Raw genomic sequence first — 15388 nt, forward strand, 5'->3', positions numbered from 1 at the left:
GTCTATGGCTGTGGCTGGCAACTGTAGCTCCAATTTGACTCCTAGCCTGGGAACTTTCATATGCCGTGGGTACGGCCCTAAAAAGCAAAAGAACAAACAACACCCCTCCCCCCAAAAAATCATATCATGTCATTTATTTGGTTTAAAGCCTTCTAATGGCTTTTCATTGAACCTGGAATGAAGACTTGACTCCTTCTCCTGGCTCTGCATGATCTATTCCTATGCCCTTCTGACCTGTCTTATGCTACTCTCCCCTCACTCACTGTGCTCCTGGCCACACTGGCCTCATGATTGTTTTTAGAACATGTCAAGCTCTTTCCCAGCCCAGAGATGTTTTTAGAACATGTCAAGCTCTTTCCCAGCCTAGAGACCCAAATAGGCTGTTCCCTCAGTTTGGAATGTTTCTCCTACGTTCTTCATTTTGTTAGCTTCTTCTTATCGTTTAGATAATAGCTTAAACATCAGTGCCTCAGAGAGCTCTTCCATGATGATTCTAAAGGAATGACTGCTTCTTAATTACAGCTTCCTGTTTATTTCCAACATAGCACTTATCACAATTTATAATCCCTCCCCCACCCCCCGTTTACTGTAGAATCCCACACCTGGCACAGTGCACAGCACATAGTAGGTATATGGAAGGCCCAGATGCTTTTTTTTTTTTTTTTTTTTGTCTTTTTGCCTTTACTAGGGCCGCTCCCGCGGCATATGGCAGTTCTCAGGCCAGGGGTCCAATTGGAGCTGTAGCCACCGGCCTACACCACAGCCACAGCAACTCAGGATCCGAGCCGCGTCTGCAACCTACACCACAGCTCACGGCAATGCCAGATCCTTAACTCACTGAGCAAGGCCAGGGATCAAACCCAAAACCTCATGGTTCCTAGTTGGATTCATTAACCACTGCGCCACGACGGGAACTCCAGAAGGCCCAGATTCTTAGGTCAGCTTCCCTGGGAGATAGACTCTGAGATGGATCTTTGCATCTAAGAAGTTTACTGGGGAGTACTCTTGGGAGTAACACTTCTGAGGGAACAAAAGCAAAAGCAGGGTTGGGCAGACAGTGAAATTGAACTGTGTGGGAGTTTCTGTTGTGGGGAGCAGAAATGAATCCATCTAGTAACTATGAGGTTTTCAGGTTTGATTTCTGCCTCAGTGGGTTAGGGATCTGGCATTGTCATGAACTGCGGTGTAGGCTGCAGACACTGCTCGGATCTGGCGTTGTGGCTGTGGCTGTGGCTGGCAGTCGTAGCTCTGATACAACCCCTAGCCTGGGAACCTCCATATGCTGTGGGTGTGGTCCTAAAAAGCCAAAAAAAAAAAAAAAAAAAAAAGAAAGAAAGAAAAGAAATTGAACTGTGTGGAATTTGCAACAAAGGTTTCCAGTGAGTCCATAGGAACTTTGAAGCTTTTAAGCTGGGATGGCCTTTCAGAGTTATCCTAAATAGAGGCAAAATGTTGGGCTTTTTCATCCTTACATTACTGGCTCATCTGAGGTAGTTAACCCTGGGCTAGGTTAGGCTAGTATTTACTACAGACAGATGCTATTTCAAGTATTTGATTCATTTAATTCTCACAACACCCATGTGAAGTGGGTACTGTTATTCTTCTCATTTTAGATATGTGAGATTGGGGCATAGAATGGTCATTTAATTCACCCAGGGTTACAGAGCTAGTAAATAGCAGGATCAGGATTTGAACTCAGAGTGTTTGGCTCCAGAGTCTGTTTTTTTTAAATTATTTTATTTTATTTTATTTTTCAGCCACACTTGCAGCATATGGAAGTTCCAGAGCCAGGGATTGAATCCAACCTGCAGCGGAGACCTACACCACAGCTGCAGCAACACCAGGCCCTTAACTCTCTGCACCACAGTGGGAACTCCACCAGAATCTGTTATTAATCATCCATAGTGATTTTGCAGTGTCATAAACATACTATAAAATTGCAATTCTGAAGTTTATTTTTTTAATTCTGAGTGTTATTCTCATTTCATAATGGTGATATCCAAAGAGTAGTGCATATCACCATTTCATACATCCAGATTTTAAAAAATAGCTTCACCATTTTTCTTTTTGATGATATGGTTGTTCTGTGAGATGAGCAAGGGGATCCCTGCCTCCATTGGCTGCAGGTGATATCTCACTAAAAGAAGTCCAAGCGTTTCAGTGCAGCTTCTAAACAGGCCTTCATGCTTTAGAGACTCTGGTTAGTCTGAGCTGTGACTACGTACTATGAAATTCCCCTCTTGGAAACCACTGCACAGCTGCATGTGTCCAGTCATTGTACTCCTACAAGGAGTAAGATTTTACAGACATGTACACCTTTCTGTTTGAGTTTATTTGCAGAATATACTCAAAGCCTTGGTTGTCTCTGCTTCTCAAGTTCTTCAACTATTTGATAACAAATAAATGCTAATGCAGGAGGACTTTCATTTAGGTTTATACCATTAACTCTGAGAAGTCAGTTATGATATGAGTGAGGTTAGGAGATATGATTTTAGTTTTTGCTCTTTTGTCAAGCCAGTTGTATGGCCTTGGGAAAGTCATACTCATCTATTTTAAATGATTTAAGGAGAAACAAGGAGTTTTGGTATATTAATGTCAATCATAATATCTTTTCCTCCTTTAGGAATCTGACTTTTTCTGTCTTCTTGGAATAAGCTACACATTTGAGAATGAAGATATTGAGTTAAACATAGATCACAGTGATAATATATATCTATATGAAGAAGATGAAGACCCCAAATCTAATGTATATGAAAGTGATTTTCAGATAGAACCCGGCTTTTTTTCAACTTCTGAAGGTACTTTGTTCGAAGACCAATTTCCAGCATCAGAGGCTCCTGAAGCTATCAGAAGTACGAGTGAGTCCAAAGACTGGGAAGCAGCAGAAGTTAGAAGTGTGGAAGAGCATCCTCTTCCTGAAGTGGATCATGTCCCACCATCATCAGCCGTGCCTGAAGTGAAAGGGTGGTTTGGATTCAGAAAGGACCAAGCTGAAGGGGAGACTTTTGAATCAGTTATTGAACCTCTACAAGAAAGCTCACTCCTAAGTAGAAAAATAGCAGTGGAAGATGAGAATGACCCAGAGAAATTAAACAATGATGAACCCCAAACAGAACATAAGCAAGAACCTGAATCAGAGGTTGATTCAATGCCAACAAAACAGTCTGAACTAGTGTCTGAGTCAGAGCACTATCCTCAAGACACTGGTTGGTTTGGTGGTAGATTTACAAGTTATTTTGGTTTCAGAGGTGAGGATACAGGACTTGAATTATTGTCCAAAGAAAGCAATCCACCATTACAAGATGTTCCTAATTCCATATCCTCTGAGGAAGAATCCACAGTTCCATGTACAGAAACATTAACAGAAAAAGAAGACACACTCACTAATGATAGCTCAATTCTCAAGCCAAGGTGGTTTGAGTTTGGTTTTGCTATGCTAGGCATTGCATATGCTAATGAAGACAAAATTATATCAGATGATGGAAAAAATGAAGAATCAGGTGGGGAAGATAAACACGGACCTCCTCCAACAAGTGAATTTGACCCTGGTGAGGAACAAGAACTCAAAATAATGAAAATCGTGGAAACTGAAAGTCAAATAGGCAAGGAAGGAGCCCTAGAGAAAACAGATGATTCTGATACTTTACCATATTTTAAAAAGTTCTTGGGTAATTTTGAGAACTCTTGGAACTTCAAGAACATTCCAAAGGAAACAGAATTGCCATTTCCCAAAAAGACACTGGATGAAAATAATGTAGGTGAAAATGATGAAACAGAAGAATTTTCACTTGAAAACTACCCCACAGATAATACGGAAGATATGACATTGGAAAGCAGATACAGTCAGTCAGGTTAGTAAAAAAAATATCTATAATAAGAGTTCCCTAGTGGCTCAACAAGTTAAAGATTTGGTGTTGTCACTGCTGTGGCTCTGGTTACTGAGGTAACTGCTACGGTGCAGGTTTGATCCCTGGCCTGGGAATTTCTGCATGCCATGGATCAGTCCTTCAAAAAATCTATAATAGAATTTATTCTTTAAACATAATTTATTTTTAAACATGCAAATCACAAGAAAAAGTCCAGAAATCCATTCTAAACATACTCAATAATCAGCAACAACCTTATCAACCACCCTTTTATCAATTTCTGGTTTACTGTAGAACTTCGATACTAATATTATAAAATAAAATCCCAAGGGTCAAAGAATGATTGGATATATGTTGATGTTTCAAGGAGATACATTTTTATCAAAGTATTATATGTAAACAGGTTAAAAATATAAATAATGCTAGGCTTTTTAAAAATTATTTTTAATTTTTAGGGCATTTGGAAGTTCCCAGGCTAGGGGTCGAATGTGAGTCACATTTGCAACCTACACTAAGCTCACGGCGATGCTGGATTTCTAACCCACTGAATGAGGCCAGGGACCGAATCCACATCTTCATGGATACTAGTCAGATTCTTTTTTTTTTTTTTTTAACAATTCCTGACAGCATTTATTACACAATATGATTTTCATATTTTTAAAATTTGCAAGCTCTATTTTAATGGTTGTATAATATCCTATCCAAATTTTTTAAAAAATTTTTTTATTTTCCCACTGTACAGCAAGGGGGCCGGGTTATCCTTACATGTATACATTACAATTACATTTTTTCCCCCACCCTTTGTTCTGTTGCAACATGAGTATCTAGACAAAGTTCTTTTTCTTTTTCTTTTTTTTAATTTTTTGTCTTTTTAGCTATTTCTTGGGCTGCTCCCACAGCATATGGAGGTTCTCAGGCTAGGGGTCGAATCGGAGCTTAGCCACCGGCCTACGCCAGAGCCACAGCAACGCAGGATCCGAGCCGCGTCTGCGACCTACACCACAGCTCAGGCAACGCCGGATCGTTAACCCACTGAGCAAGGGCAGGGACCGAACCCGCAACCTCATGGTTCCTAGTCGGATTCGTTAACCACTGCGCCACGACAGGAACTCCTAGACAAAGTTCTCAATGCTATTCAGCAGGATCTCCTTGTGAATCTATTCTAAGTTGTGTCTGATAAGCCCAAGCTCCCGATCCCTCCCACTCCCTCCCCCTCCCATCAGGCAACCACAAGTCTTTTCTCCAAGTCCATGATTTTCTTTTCTGAGGAGATGTTCATTTGTGCTGGATACTAGATTCCAGTTATAAGTGATATCCTATGTTATTTGTCTTTGTCTTTCTGGCTCATTTCACTCAGGATGAGATTCTCTAGTTCCATCCATGTTGCTGCAAATGGCATCATGTCATCCTTTTTTATGGCTGAGTAGTATTCCATTGTGTATATATACCACCTCTTCCGAATCCAATCCTCTGTCGATGGACATTTGGGTTGTTTCCATGTCCTGGCTATTGTGAATAGTGCTGCAATGAATATGCGGGTGCATGTGTCTCTTTTAAGTAGAGCTTTGTCCGGATAGATGCCCAAGAGTGGGATTGCGGGGTCATATGGAAGTTCTATGTATAGATTTCTAAGGTATCTGCAAACTGTTCTCCATAGTGGCTGTACCAGTTTACATTCCCACCAGCAGTGCAGGAGGTTTCCCTTTTCTCCACAGCCCCTCCAGCACTTGTTATTTGTGGATTTATTAATGATGGCCATTCTGACTAGTCAGATTCTTAACCCACTGAGCCACAATGGGAACTCCAGGTTTTTTTTTTTTTTAACAAAAGCAATTTCAGTTCCTTCTGTCCATGTCTATTTACACCTCAGGCCCAGGGACAATAATTTCTTTTTTTAAGACAAAATTTATTTTGGTATTTGTCTCTATCTTCCAAATAAAATATTTATATTGTTGTGCTTTGACTAACCTTTTTAGATGATGTCCATTGACTTCATGTTCTGGTAGGTGAAGGTTTTTGTTTATTTGCCCTCACTTTTTAGCTCATTTACACCATCCTATTATAGTTATATTTGAATAGTGTTCTTAGAAACCTAAGTTAAGGAATACTTCAATAATTCAAAATAGTCTTGATTCCTAAATGATATTTAATTCTAGGTCTATAGCCCTTCTCTGTTTTCCAAGAAGAACTATGATAACAAGGGTTTTCTTTAAGTGTGCAAGATAATAAAGAAACTCAAGCAGAAACAGTGTAAAAATTTGCAACTTTCTCAATTCTGGGAGCTCAACAGAGGGCAACGGAGGAGAGCAGAGTATCTAGATGCCAAGGTATCTAGTAACTCCTATGTTTAAAAACATGTGGATTATACTTTAAAGAATTATATAACATGACTTTCCACATCTCATCCTGATGTCTCCATGATGGACAGATTAGAAACTCAGCAAATATTGGCTAATAATACAGAAACAATTGAAATCCAGAATGATAGAAAACCTTTTGCAAAGAGATCAACATTGTTGCAAACTCAGAAGGGAACACATTTTATTAGACCTAGTTGATATTCTTGAATTTCCAGAAAAACTATATATGTTATTTCTTAATATTCTAAATAGTGTGAGTTCTTTACTTGATCAACATCCTCAACCAGAATATAGTCCTTAGATTCTGACCTTTTTCTAATTAAAAAAGGTGTAGGTGTGATGATTTTCATGACTGAAAACACTAGAGACCTAGATTTTCAAAGGCTAGAGTAAATTATTTTGTTCTAAACTTGTTAGATCCTAAAGGAATATTTGTGAAAACACAAATAAGAGTAGAAAGAGGAATAGAGACTAAAGCAAAACAATCTCAGAAATACAGAAGATTCAAAATGTAAATATATACAAATATTTTAGAGCTTATTTATAGAAATTTCAGAGAATTCTGCACATCATTTTAGTAGAATTTATCATTTCATATAATGATGTCAGGAGAATTTCTAAATATGAATAACTTGGTGAATACTTAAATGAGAACAGGGCATTTATGCATTATAACTAGGCTTTTTTGTGTTTTTCGTTTTTTGTTTTTGGTCTTTTTAGGGCCATATCTGTGTCATATGGAAGTTCCCAGGCTAGGGGTCGAATTGGAGCTGCAGCTGCCAGTCTATGTCATAGCCACAGCAACATGGGATCTAAGCTGCTTCTGTGACCTACACCATGTTTCACGGCAACACCAGATCCTTGACCCACTGAGCAAGGCCAGGGATCAAACCCACATCCTCATGGATACTAGTCGGGTTCATTTCTGCTGCGCCGTAATGGGAACTCCCGCATTATAACTAGTTTTGAGGGACTTTTATAAAAATATTCAGAAATTCCTTTAAGTTTCAGAAAAAAGATATGTCTTACTATAGAAACAAAGTGGATTATTTCAAAACACTTCATCTGTGATGCTCCAGTGGTTAGGTTTCAGCACTCTCAAAACATTTCAATGTTAATTAAATGAAAAGCAAGCTAGGATCATGCAAAGTTTGTTTTTAAAAAAGAATACTAAAAGAGGGATTCAGATAAAGCCACAGACTATTTTCTGGATATTGGAGAAATAGCAAAGATAATTTCTTCTAGGGAATAAAAAATGAAAACTTGACTTAATTAGAAAGAATTAAGAAGAAAAATGAATTTTTAAAAAATTTTTAATTAATTAATTTATTTTTTTGAGCTGAGGCTGCAACATGTGGAATTTCCCAGGCTGAGAACTGAACCTGTGCAACTAAAGTGCTGCAGTGACAGTGCTGTATCCTTAATCCTCTGTGCCACAAGAGAACTCTGAATCATTGATCTTAAATACATATTTGTGAAAAGTTGAGACTTGAAATAACCACATTTACAAAAAATTTAAATGCTTATATAAGAATTTATAAAATAGATAAATTCGGGAATAATTATTTATACTATAATATCAGTAACTTTAAAAAAGAACTCCAACTGAGTTTATTTAAATCATGATTCCTCAGAGTTCCTGTTGCGGCTCAGCGGTTAATGAACCTGACTAGTATCCATGAGGACGCAGGTTCGTCCTTGGCCTTGCTCAGTGGGTTAAGGATCTGGCGTTGCTGTGAGCTGTGGTATAGGTCACAGATGCAGCTCGGATCCTGTGTTGCTGTGGCTATGATATAGGCTGGCAGCTACAGCTCGGATTCAACCCCTAGCCTAGGAAACTCCATATGCTGCAGGTGCAGCTCTAAAAAGACAATAAATAAATAAATATTCAAGTCAGTTAAACATGAAAAAATTATTATTTTCTTTGACTTAAAATTCTCTTTATTAATTTATTAACAATTGTAAGAAAGTCATGTCTGGATCTAATGTAAGTTTTTTTTATTGATGTATAGTTGATTGACAATGTTTCAGGTGTACAGAAAAGTGATTCAGTTATATATATATACATATATATTTATATATATATAAAATCTTTTTCAGATTCTTTTCCAGTATGGTTACTATAAGATATTGAATGTCGTTGCCTGTGCTATATAATAGGTCCTTGTTGTTCATCTATTTTATATTCAGTAGGGTATATCTGTTAATTACCAATTCCTAATTTATCCCTCCTCCTTCTTTCCCCTTGGTAACCACAGGTTTGTTTTCTATGTCTGTGAGTCTATTTCAGTTTTTTGTAAATATGTTAACTTTTTTTTTTAAGATTCCACATATAAGTGATGTCATATTTGTCTTTCTCTGTCTGACTTTCTTCACCTAGTATGATAATCTCTAGGTTCATCCATGTTACTGTAAATGGCATTATTTCATTATTTTTTTGTGGCTGAATAGTCCATTTTCTTCGTCCATTCATCTGTTGATAGACATTTAGTTTGCTTCCATGTCCTGGCTATTGTAAATAGTCCTGCTGTGAACACTGGAGTGCATATATCTTTTCAAATTAGAGTTTTCATCTTTTCTGGACATATGCTCAGGAGTTGTATTGCTGGATCATATGTAAGTTGTATTTTTAGGGAAAGTCCATACTGTTCTCCTTAGTGGCTACACCAATTTACATTCCTACCAAAAGTGTAGGAGTGTTCCCTTTTCTCCACACCTTTTTCCAGCATTTCTTCTTTGTAGCTTTTTATTGATGGTGATTGTGACTGATGTCAAGTGACATCTCATTTTGGTTTTGATTTGCATTTCTCTAGTAATTTAGTGATATTGAACATCTTTTCATGTGCCTCTTGGCCATCTGGATGTCTTTTTTGGAGAAATGTCTCCTTAGGTCTTCTGCCCCCACCCCTTTTGGTCTTTTTAGGGCCATATCTGTGGCATATATAAGTTCCCAGGCTAGGGGTTGAATCAGAGCTGTAGCTGCCAGCCTACACCACAGCCACAGCAATGTGGGGTCTGAGCCATGTCTGTGACCTACACCACAGTTCATGGGAATGCCAGACTTAACCCACTGAGCAAGGCCAGGGATCGAACTGCATCCTCATGGATACTAATTAGGTTTGTTACTGCTGAGCCACGACAGGAACTCCTTGCCTATTCTTTTGACTGCATTGTTTATTTTTTTGATATTGAGCTGTATGTGTTGTTTTATTTTATTTTATTTTATTTTATTTTAGTCTTTTTAGGGCTGCACCCACAGCACCTGGAGGTTCTCAGCCAAGAGGTCGGATTGGAGCTGTAGCCACTGGTCACAGACACAGCAACACCAGATCTGAGCCATGTCTGCAACCTACACTACAGCTCACGGCAACACCAGAGCCTTAACTTACTGAGTGAGGCTAGGGATCGAACCTGCGTCCTCATGGATACTAGTCAGGTTCATTACTTCTGAGCCACAATGGGAACTCCCTAATGTAAATCTTAAAGCTTACATTTAAGAAATGTGAAAAAAGTACCTCAAAAGTAAAATTAAATATGCAAATACTATAGGAAATTTTCATTTTTCTTAACATATATTATTTCAAATACAGTATAAATCAGTATTTTAAAGAATCAATTTAGTCAGATGTGAATTTGGTATAACTAATTGCTGAATAAGCCTTTTCCCCCTAATGCCATTGAACATCATTGTTGGTCAATATTTGAGTCCTGTATTTATAATAGTCCTATTGTATTCAAACTCCTCAGTTTTTTTAACTTTATGTCCACAGGTGGCATTATTAAATTACAGATTTGTGTTTGCTCAGTTGGGACTTTAATCTTTTAAACAGTGCTAAATAAGTGACAGCCTCAAAGTGGTGTGTTAAATTCATAACTCTAAAAACAAAGACATTGAATAAATCAGTTAGGACTATAATATTGTTTTTTAGGACTGCACTGATTTTTTCTACCCTTTTCTTGAAAAATAACTGAGAAGTAAATCCCTCAATTTACTTGAATACTATACTTCAGGCTAGGACTAGTCTGAACTTTAAAAAATCCTGTTTGATTAGTTCCTTCATTTAAGCAATCAATTTAAACTATATTTGAAAATTGAATTATCTTAAATTGATGGCTATTTGGCATAGCATGAACATAAATTTATGATGAATATTACAAACATGGAAAATTATGACACATTTCAACTTTTTTTTTAATTTTGGGGAAAGTTAGTATTTTTAAATGAGAGTTATTAATATGTGCATGTATATATATCTTCATATACACAGGGCCATGGGTCAAGGGGTGCAGGTGGTTTCCAGAAATTAGAAAAGGCAAGGAAATGGATTCTCCTCTAAAACTTACAGAAGGAACACAGCCCTGCCAACACCTTGGTTTTAGTATTTCTGATTTACATAGGGAGGCAAGAACTCTAAGAGAATATATTTGTATTGTTTAAGCCAGTAAATGTGTGGTCATGTATTACATTAGCAGGCCACACATTTATGTTTTAATAAATTATTTCCATAATGAAGTATCATAATGCCCACTGAGTTTCAAAGAGTGACCTGCCTAGAAAAAACAAACAAACAAACAAAAAAACCCCAAAAAAACCCAGGAAGTTCACAACAAAGCAAGTGTTAAAAAAGTCCCCAGGAGTTCATGCTATGGTGCAGTGGGTTAAGGATCCGACAGCAGCAGCTCCGGTCTCTGCAGAGACATGGGTTCAATCCCTGGCCCCATGCAGTAGGTTAAAGGATCCAGTGTTGCCACAGCTGCAGCTCATATTCAATCCCTGGCCCAGAAGTTCCATATGCTGTGGGTGTGGCCATAAAATTAAAAAGCAAAACAAAATAAAACAAAACCCCCAAAGTTTCTCTTTATTTTTATTTGCAGATATGAACTCTAAAATAGAGTTACCTATGATAATTCATGAAGAAGTACATTTCAAAACTCTTTCTTCTGAAAATAATGATGAAAACTCAAAAACATCCCTAGATACTGAAAGGTCTACCATGGTGGAGATAGACACATCTGTGGAAAATACCCTGCCAAATAGTCAGATCTTTTCAACTGATTACTCTTTGTCTTCTCAAAATTACCTTGATCAAAAAGGTAAGAAACAGGTTATTTGTTCTTTAATGCAGCAATTGAGGAAGAAATTAGATGCAAAAGTTACATCATATCAAGTGTTAACATATTTTTATTTATAAATTGACAGAAGATGCTTCTGTGGGTCAGATTCTGAAATATTTATTTCAAATTGATGTTTTCGATTTCCTGAATCCTGCGTTTTCACCAATTGTAATTCTTACAGGAAGGGTAAGTTGATATTTTAAATTGTTTTCAATAATTTTACTTATTTTACTTAAGATAGGAGCAGCTGAAAATTATGTTTTACTAAACATAATAGTGAATCCTCCCTATGCAAATGTTACATAATTTTACTCTTCACATAAAATTTTACATATATGCTTTCTCCTTACATGAATGTTTTGTTGCATGAATGTTAAGAATTTTTTTAAAACCTTCATTAAGCTTTGCTGATATTGAGCAATGGACTTTTTTTCCTTTTTTTCAAATCAGGAAAAATTATACTAAGAGTTAAGCTGGAAGTAATATGAACTAAAAATTAATCGTAAGCAAATTATTAGCACTTGAATGACAGCTGTGACCTCAAAATGTTGTAATGTGAGAATCTTGCAAAAGCTTAACCAAGTCACAACTAAACCAAGTTTAAGCTTGGTTCTGACCTGGCTTTAGAACTTGGACAAATGAGGTGACTGGACAACTTGGCCCTTGCTCAGGGCCTATTAGGGAGACCCACGGAGAGGTACCCAGGAGTTGCTGTTTTTTGTTTTTTTGGTATTTTTAATAGGAATGTCTACAGCAGCTTTATTCATAACAAATACAGGAAACACTCTGGGTGCTCCATCAAAGGTGAACATATAAGCAAACTAAAATATACTTATGCAGTGCATTACCACTCAGAAATAAAATGGAATAATCTATTGATTTACAGATAAAAAATGATGGGGCACTGTTGAATTTTAAGAAATTTAAGACATAAAAATGTTGAATTTAAATTATAAAAATCTCAAAAGGGTTCTATTGTGGTGCAGCAAGTTAAAGATTGTCACTTCAGTGGCTCAGGTAGCTGCTGTGGCCCTGGTTTAGTACTTGACCTTGGAATGTCTGTATGCCACAGGAATAGCCAAAAAAAAAAAAAAAAAAAAAAAAAATCCTAAATTTGTTAATTATCTTGTGACCTTGGCAAGTCACTTATTCTCTGGGAGAGTTTCAAGTTTAAAACTCTAATATCCATAGCTAAGATTAGATGAGAGATTGCTGGTGAAAACCCATTTGAGTATTGTTTAAAAAATCATGAATACGTTGTTTATATTTAAAAGGTGAGTTCATATAAAAATCTGGATTTCTGATTTCTTATTTTGTGGCAACAAGTAAATTCAAGCTGAATAATGCATGCATTTTTAGCTGTTTGGCCTCTACAGTGCTCAAAGTTCATAATATTTGGACTAGATGTTCTGAAGAGTTTCTGCCAGATCAGGAATTCTAACAATCTTAGTGTGTCTATTAAGCATCCATAGTAATTGTTGTAAATGGAAAATTTGAGCAATTTTCCAGTTAAATTTGGGTGAAAGAGTTTCCTTTTCTTCTTGACTAAATGTTTCAGGTAATTGTTTCTATTTGCTAATAATTTCAGTTAGATTTTATATACAAAATTTTTTTTGAATTGTTTAATAGGAATCAATGTCACTTTTTACCTACTTTATTTTATAATTGAGATGGCTATTTAAGTTCTAACAAACTTAAGTAGAATGCTTCAGTTATATGTGGAATAAACAATGGCACTCTTGTTCAACAGGTAATTCTTGATTTGATATGTTCTGAAAACACCTCTTACGTCACTAGTACAGAGAATGAAGCTGTGGCTCAGCATGTTTGACTTTCAAAGGACTAGATTTTATAGCCGGTGACATTGCCTGTTTAATTAAATGGGAGTAACTAGTATTTACAGTTTAGCAACAGGGCCCTTCAAAAGGGAAATTAGTTTCTAGGTTGTGGACAAGGTTTACTGGTTAGCATGTTTCCAGTGTTCTTATGTGCTTTCTAGTAGCTGTCACAAACAGTAATAGCACTTGTTCTCCATTTTCTTTAAAGCAGGCATACATAAGTCAGCAAAATCCCATGTCTACTTAAGAACAAACTTTGTCTTTTAGATGGTAAAAATCATATACTCTATATGAATATAATATGGAATAAAACATTCAACTTTATTTTTATCAGTTATCTAATTCAGGATTTATCTTTTTAGTTGTAGATTTTAAGACGGTAGTCCTATGCATGATGATATTTAAGAAAAATTTATTTATTTATTGTCTTTTTAGGGCCACACTCGTGGCACATGGAGGTTCCCAGGCTAGGGGTCTAATCGGAGAGATAGCTGTGGGCCTATGCCACAGCCACAGCAATGACAGATCTGAGCCGCATCTGTGACCTACACACCACGGCTCAGGGCAACCCAGATCCTTAACACACTGAGCGAGGCCAGGGATCAAATCTGCAACCTCATGGATCCTAGTGAGGTTCCTTAACCACTGAGCCACGAAGGGACTCCTAAGAAAAAATTTAATCAGCGGTTATGTCCATGAAATTGGATTATGGGTTGGTAGTCACAACTCCACCTATAGCACCCCTTTACCACACAAGTGTCAAAACAGGATCACAGATGTGTGGAAACAGAAGACTGCAGGATGTATTAGAATCTGAAATCCTTTTCAAGGATATGAGGTGCTTAGTAGAACTTTATTTACATGTTAGGATATTTTAACATGAACTTTTTGAAAAAATGGAATTAAAAGATCTAGAGGAAGAGGTAAGTTTCTATATGACTATTAAGTGTGCAGAAATTAGACTTGAATCTGGCATTGAATTTAAGTTTTACTGCTTTTGCTATGGGGGGAACGTGTAGATTTTTCTTTTAAATTACAGTTATTCTTTTGTCCCTGATCTATGTTCTTTTATGTGTTTAATATTTGGGATGGTAATCATTGAAAAATTAGAAAAGGGCATAGGCTACCTTACAGAGGGCAAAGGGATTTTTAAAAAAATGTTTTAGGAGTTCCCATTGTGGCTTGGCAGTAATGAACCTGACCAATATCCATGAGAATGGGGGTTCATTCCCTGGCCTTGCTCAGTGGGAATGACGTAAGCTATGGTGTAGGCTGGCAGCTGTAGCTCTGATTCTACCCCTAGCCTGGGAGTTTCCATATGCCTCACCTGTGACCCTAAAAAGCAAAAAGAAAAAAAAAGAATACATAAATATTTTAGGTTGTAAATAAGTTCTGATGCTGAAAACGATTCTGAAGCTTCCTGATAATGTTCAGACTTATAAAAATTTTCATTCAGTAATACAGTGTTCTAACTGAGGCATACATTATTCCAAGGTTATTTGAATCCTAAAGTTTTGGTTATGCTTCTGTTTTGATTTTAATAAGCTATTCACATAGTTTAACTTCAGTATATGGTGTCCAACACACATAAAGGTTATGTAATACCTTAAAAAATGGAGACTCATTAAGCAATTTCTAGTACTTTTTGATACTGATAGTTCCTCAAACTCCGTAGGCTGATGTGGCCAATAAGAGACAGCACTTTGAGTTCCAAAAAATTAGGCCATATTTTGGTCCTGAAAATCACTTGCTGTGAACTTGTGCCATTTGTGGATTCTTTTTGGCAAAATAGTTCTGTTGCTGCTAGAGCTTAATATTAGGAAAATTTCCTAAGGAACTAAGGTTTTGTTCAACTACTGAGTTCTCTCTGGTGATTTTGTTTAGAAGTACCTGTTCCTTTTTGAGTTGCTTCTTTGAAGACTTCAGTTAGATCCTTTACACCTGTATGAGCTAAAACCCATCCCCAAGAACAGATCCAGCCCTGGGTATTTTACTCAACAGACCTAAATAGGATCCTAAATATAGAGCGCAAAGTGCTATTTTTAGCTCCTCTTCCCAGAGGAGAAAAGCGTGCGCCCAGTTTAGGTCCACACTGGTTTGCTGTTTGGGTAACTAGGCGCTCACCAAGTTTGAGTATTGCCAGGTAGCTCAGGTAAAAGTGAGTAATCCCCTCGGAGCCCTGTGCTGGGCAGAGGAGGCAAGATCGGTG

The 15388-nt window shown here is 37.1% G+C and overlaps 1 protein-coding gene and 1 long non-coding RNA gene across 6 annotated transcripts in view; one reads left to right on the top strand and one right to left on the bottom strand.

Moving 5' to 3' along the window:
• Positions 1–14539, bottom strand: part of LOC146406890 (uncharacterized) — a 994549-nt gene extending 980010 nt beyond the window's left edge. Inside the window, exon 1 of the long non-coding RNA XR_014817938.1 lies at positions 14453–14539. This is a non-coding gene — a long non-coding RNA (uncharacterized LOC146406890). The remainder of the gene's footprint in view (positions 1–14452) is intronic.
• Positions 1–15388, top strand: part of MIA2 (MIA SH3 domain ER export factor 2) — a 90703-nt gene that overhangs the window by 8414 nt on the left and 66901 nt on the right. For 3 of the 5 annotated variants that reach the window (XM_021073969.2, XM_021073975.2, XM_021073967.2), the window contains exons 4-6: positions 2624–3851; positions 11102–11320; positions 11427–11527. In XM_021073969.2, coding sequence (XP_020929628.1) covers positions 2624–3851; positions 11102–11320; positions 11427–11527 — 1548 coding nt within the window. Of the gene's footprint in view, positions 1–2623; positions 3852–11101; positions 11321–11426; positions 11528–13984; positions 14103–15388 lie in introns of those variants that run through there. The other 2 variants (XM_021074016.2, XM_021074030.2) reach the window with 1 other exon arrangement.

The sequence above is a fragment of the Sus scrofa genome, chromosome 1 (genome assembly GCF_054392235.1).
Source record: "Sus scrofa isolate SSC_HxYL_T2T_F1_AM1 chromosome 1, Sscrofa_HxYL_maternal_Yorkshire_Landrace_v2.0, whole genome shotgun sequence".
In the NCBI taxonomy this organism is placed as follows: Eukaryota; Metazoa; Chordata; class Mammalia; order Artiodactyla; family Suidae; genus Sus; species Sus scrofa.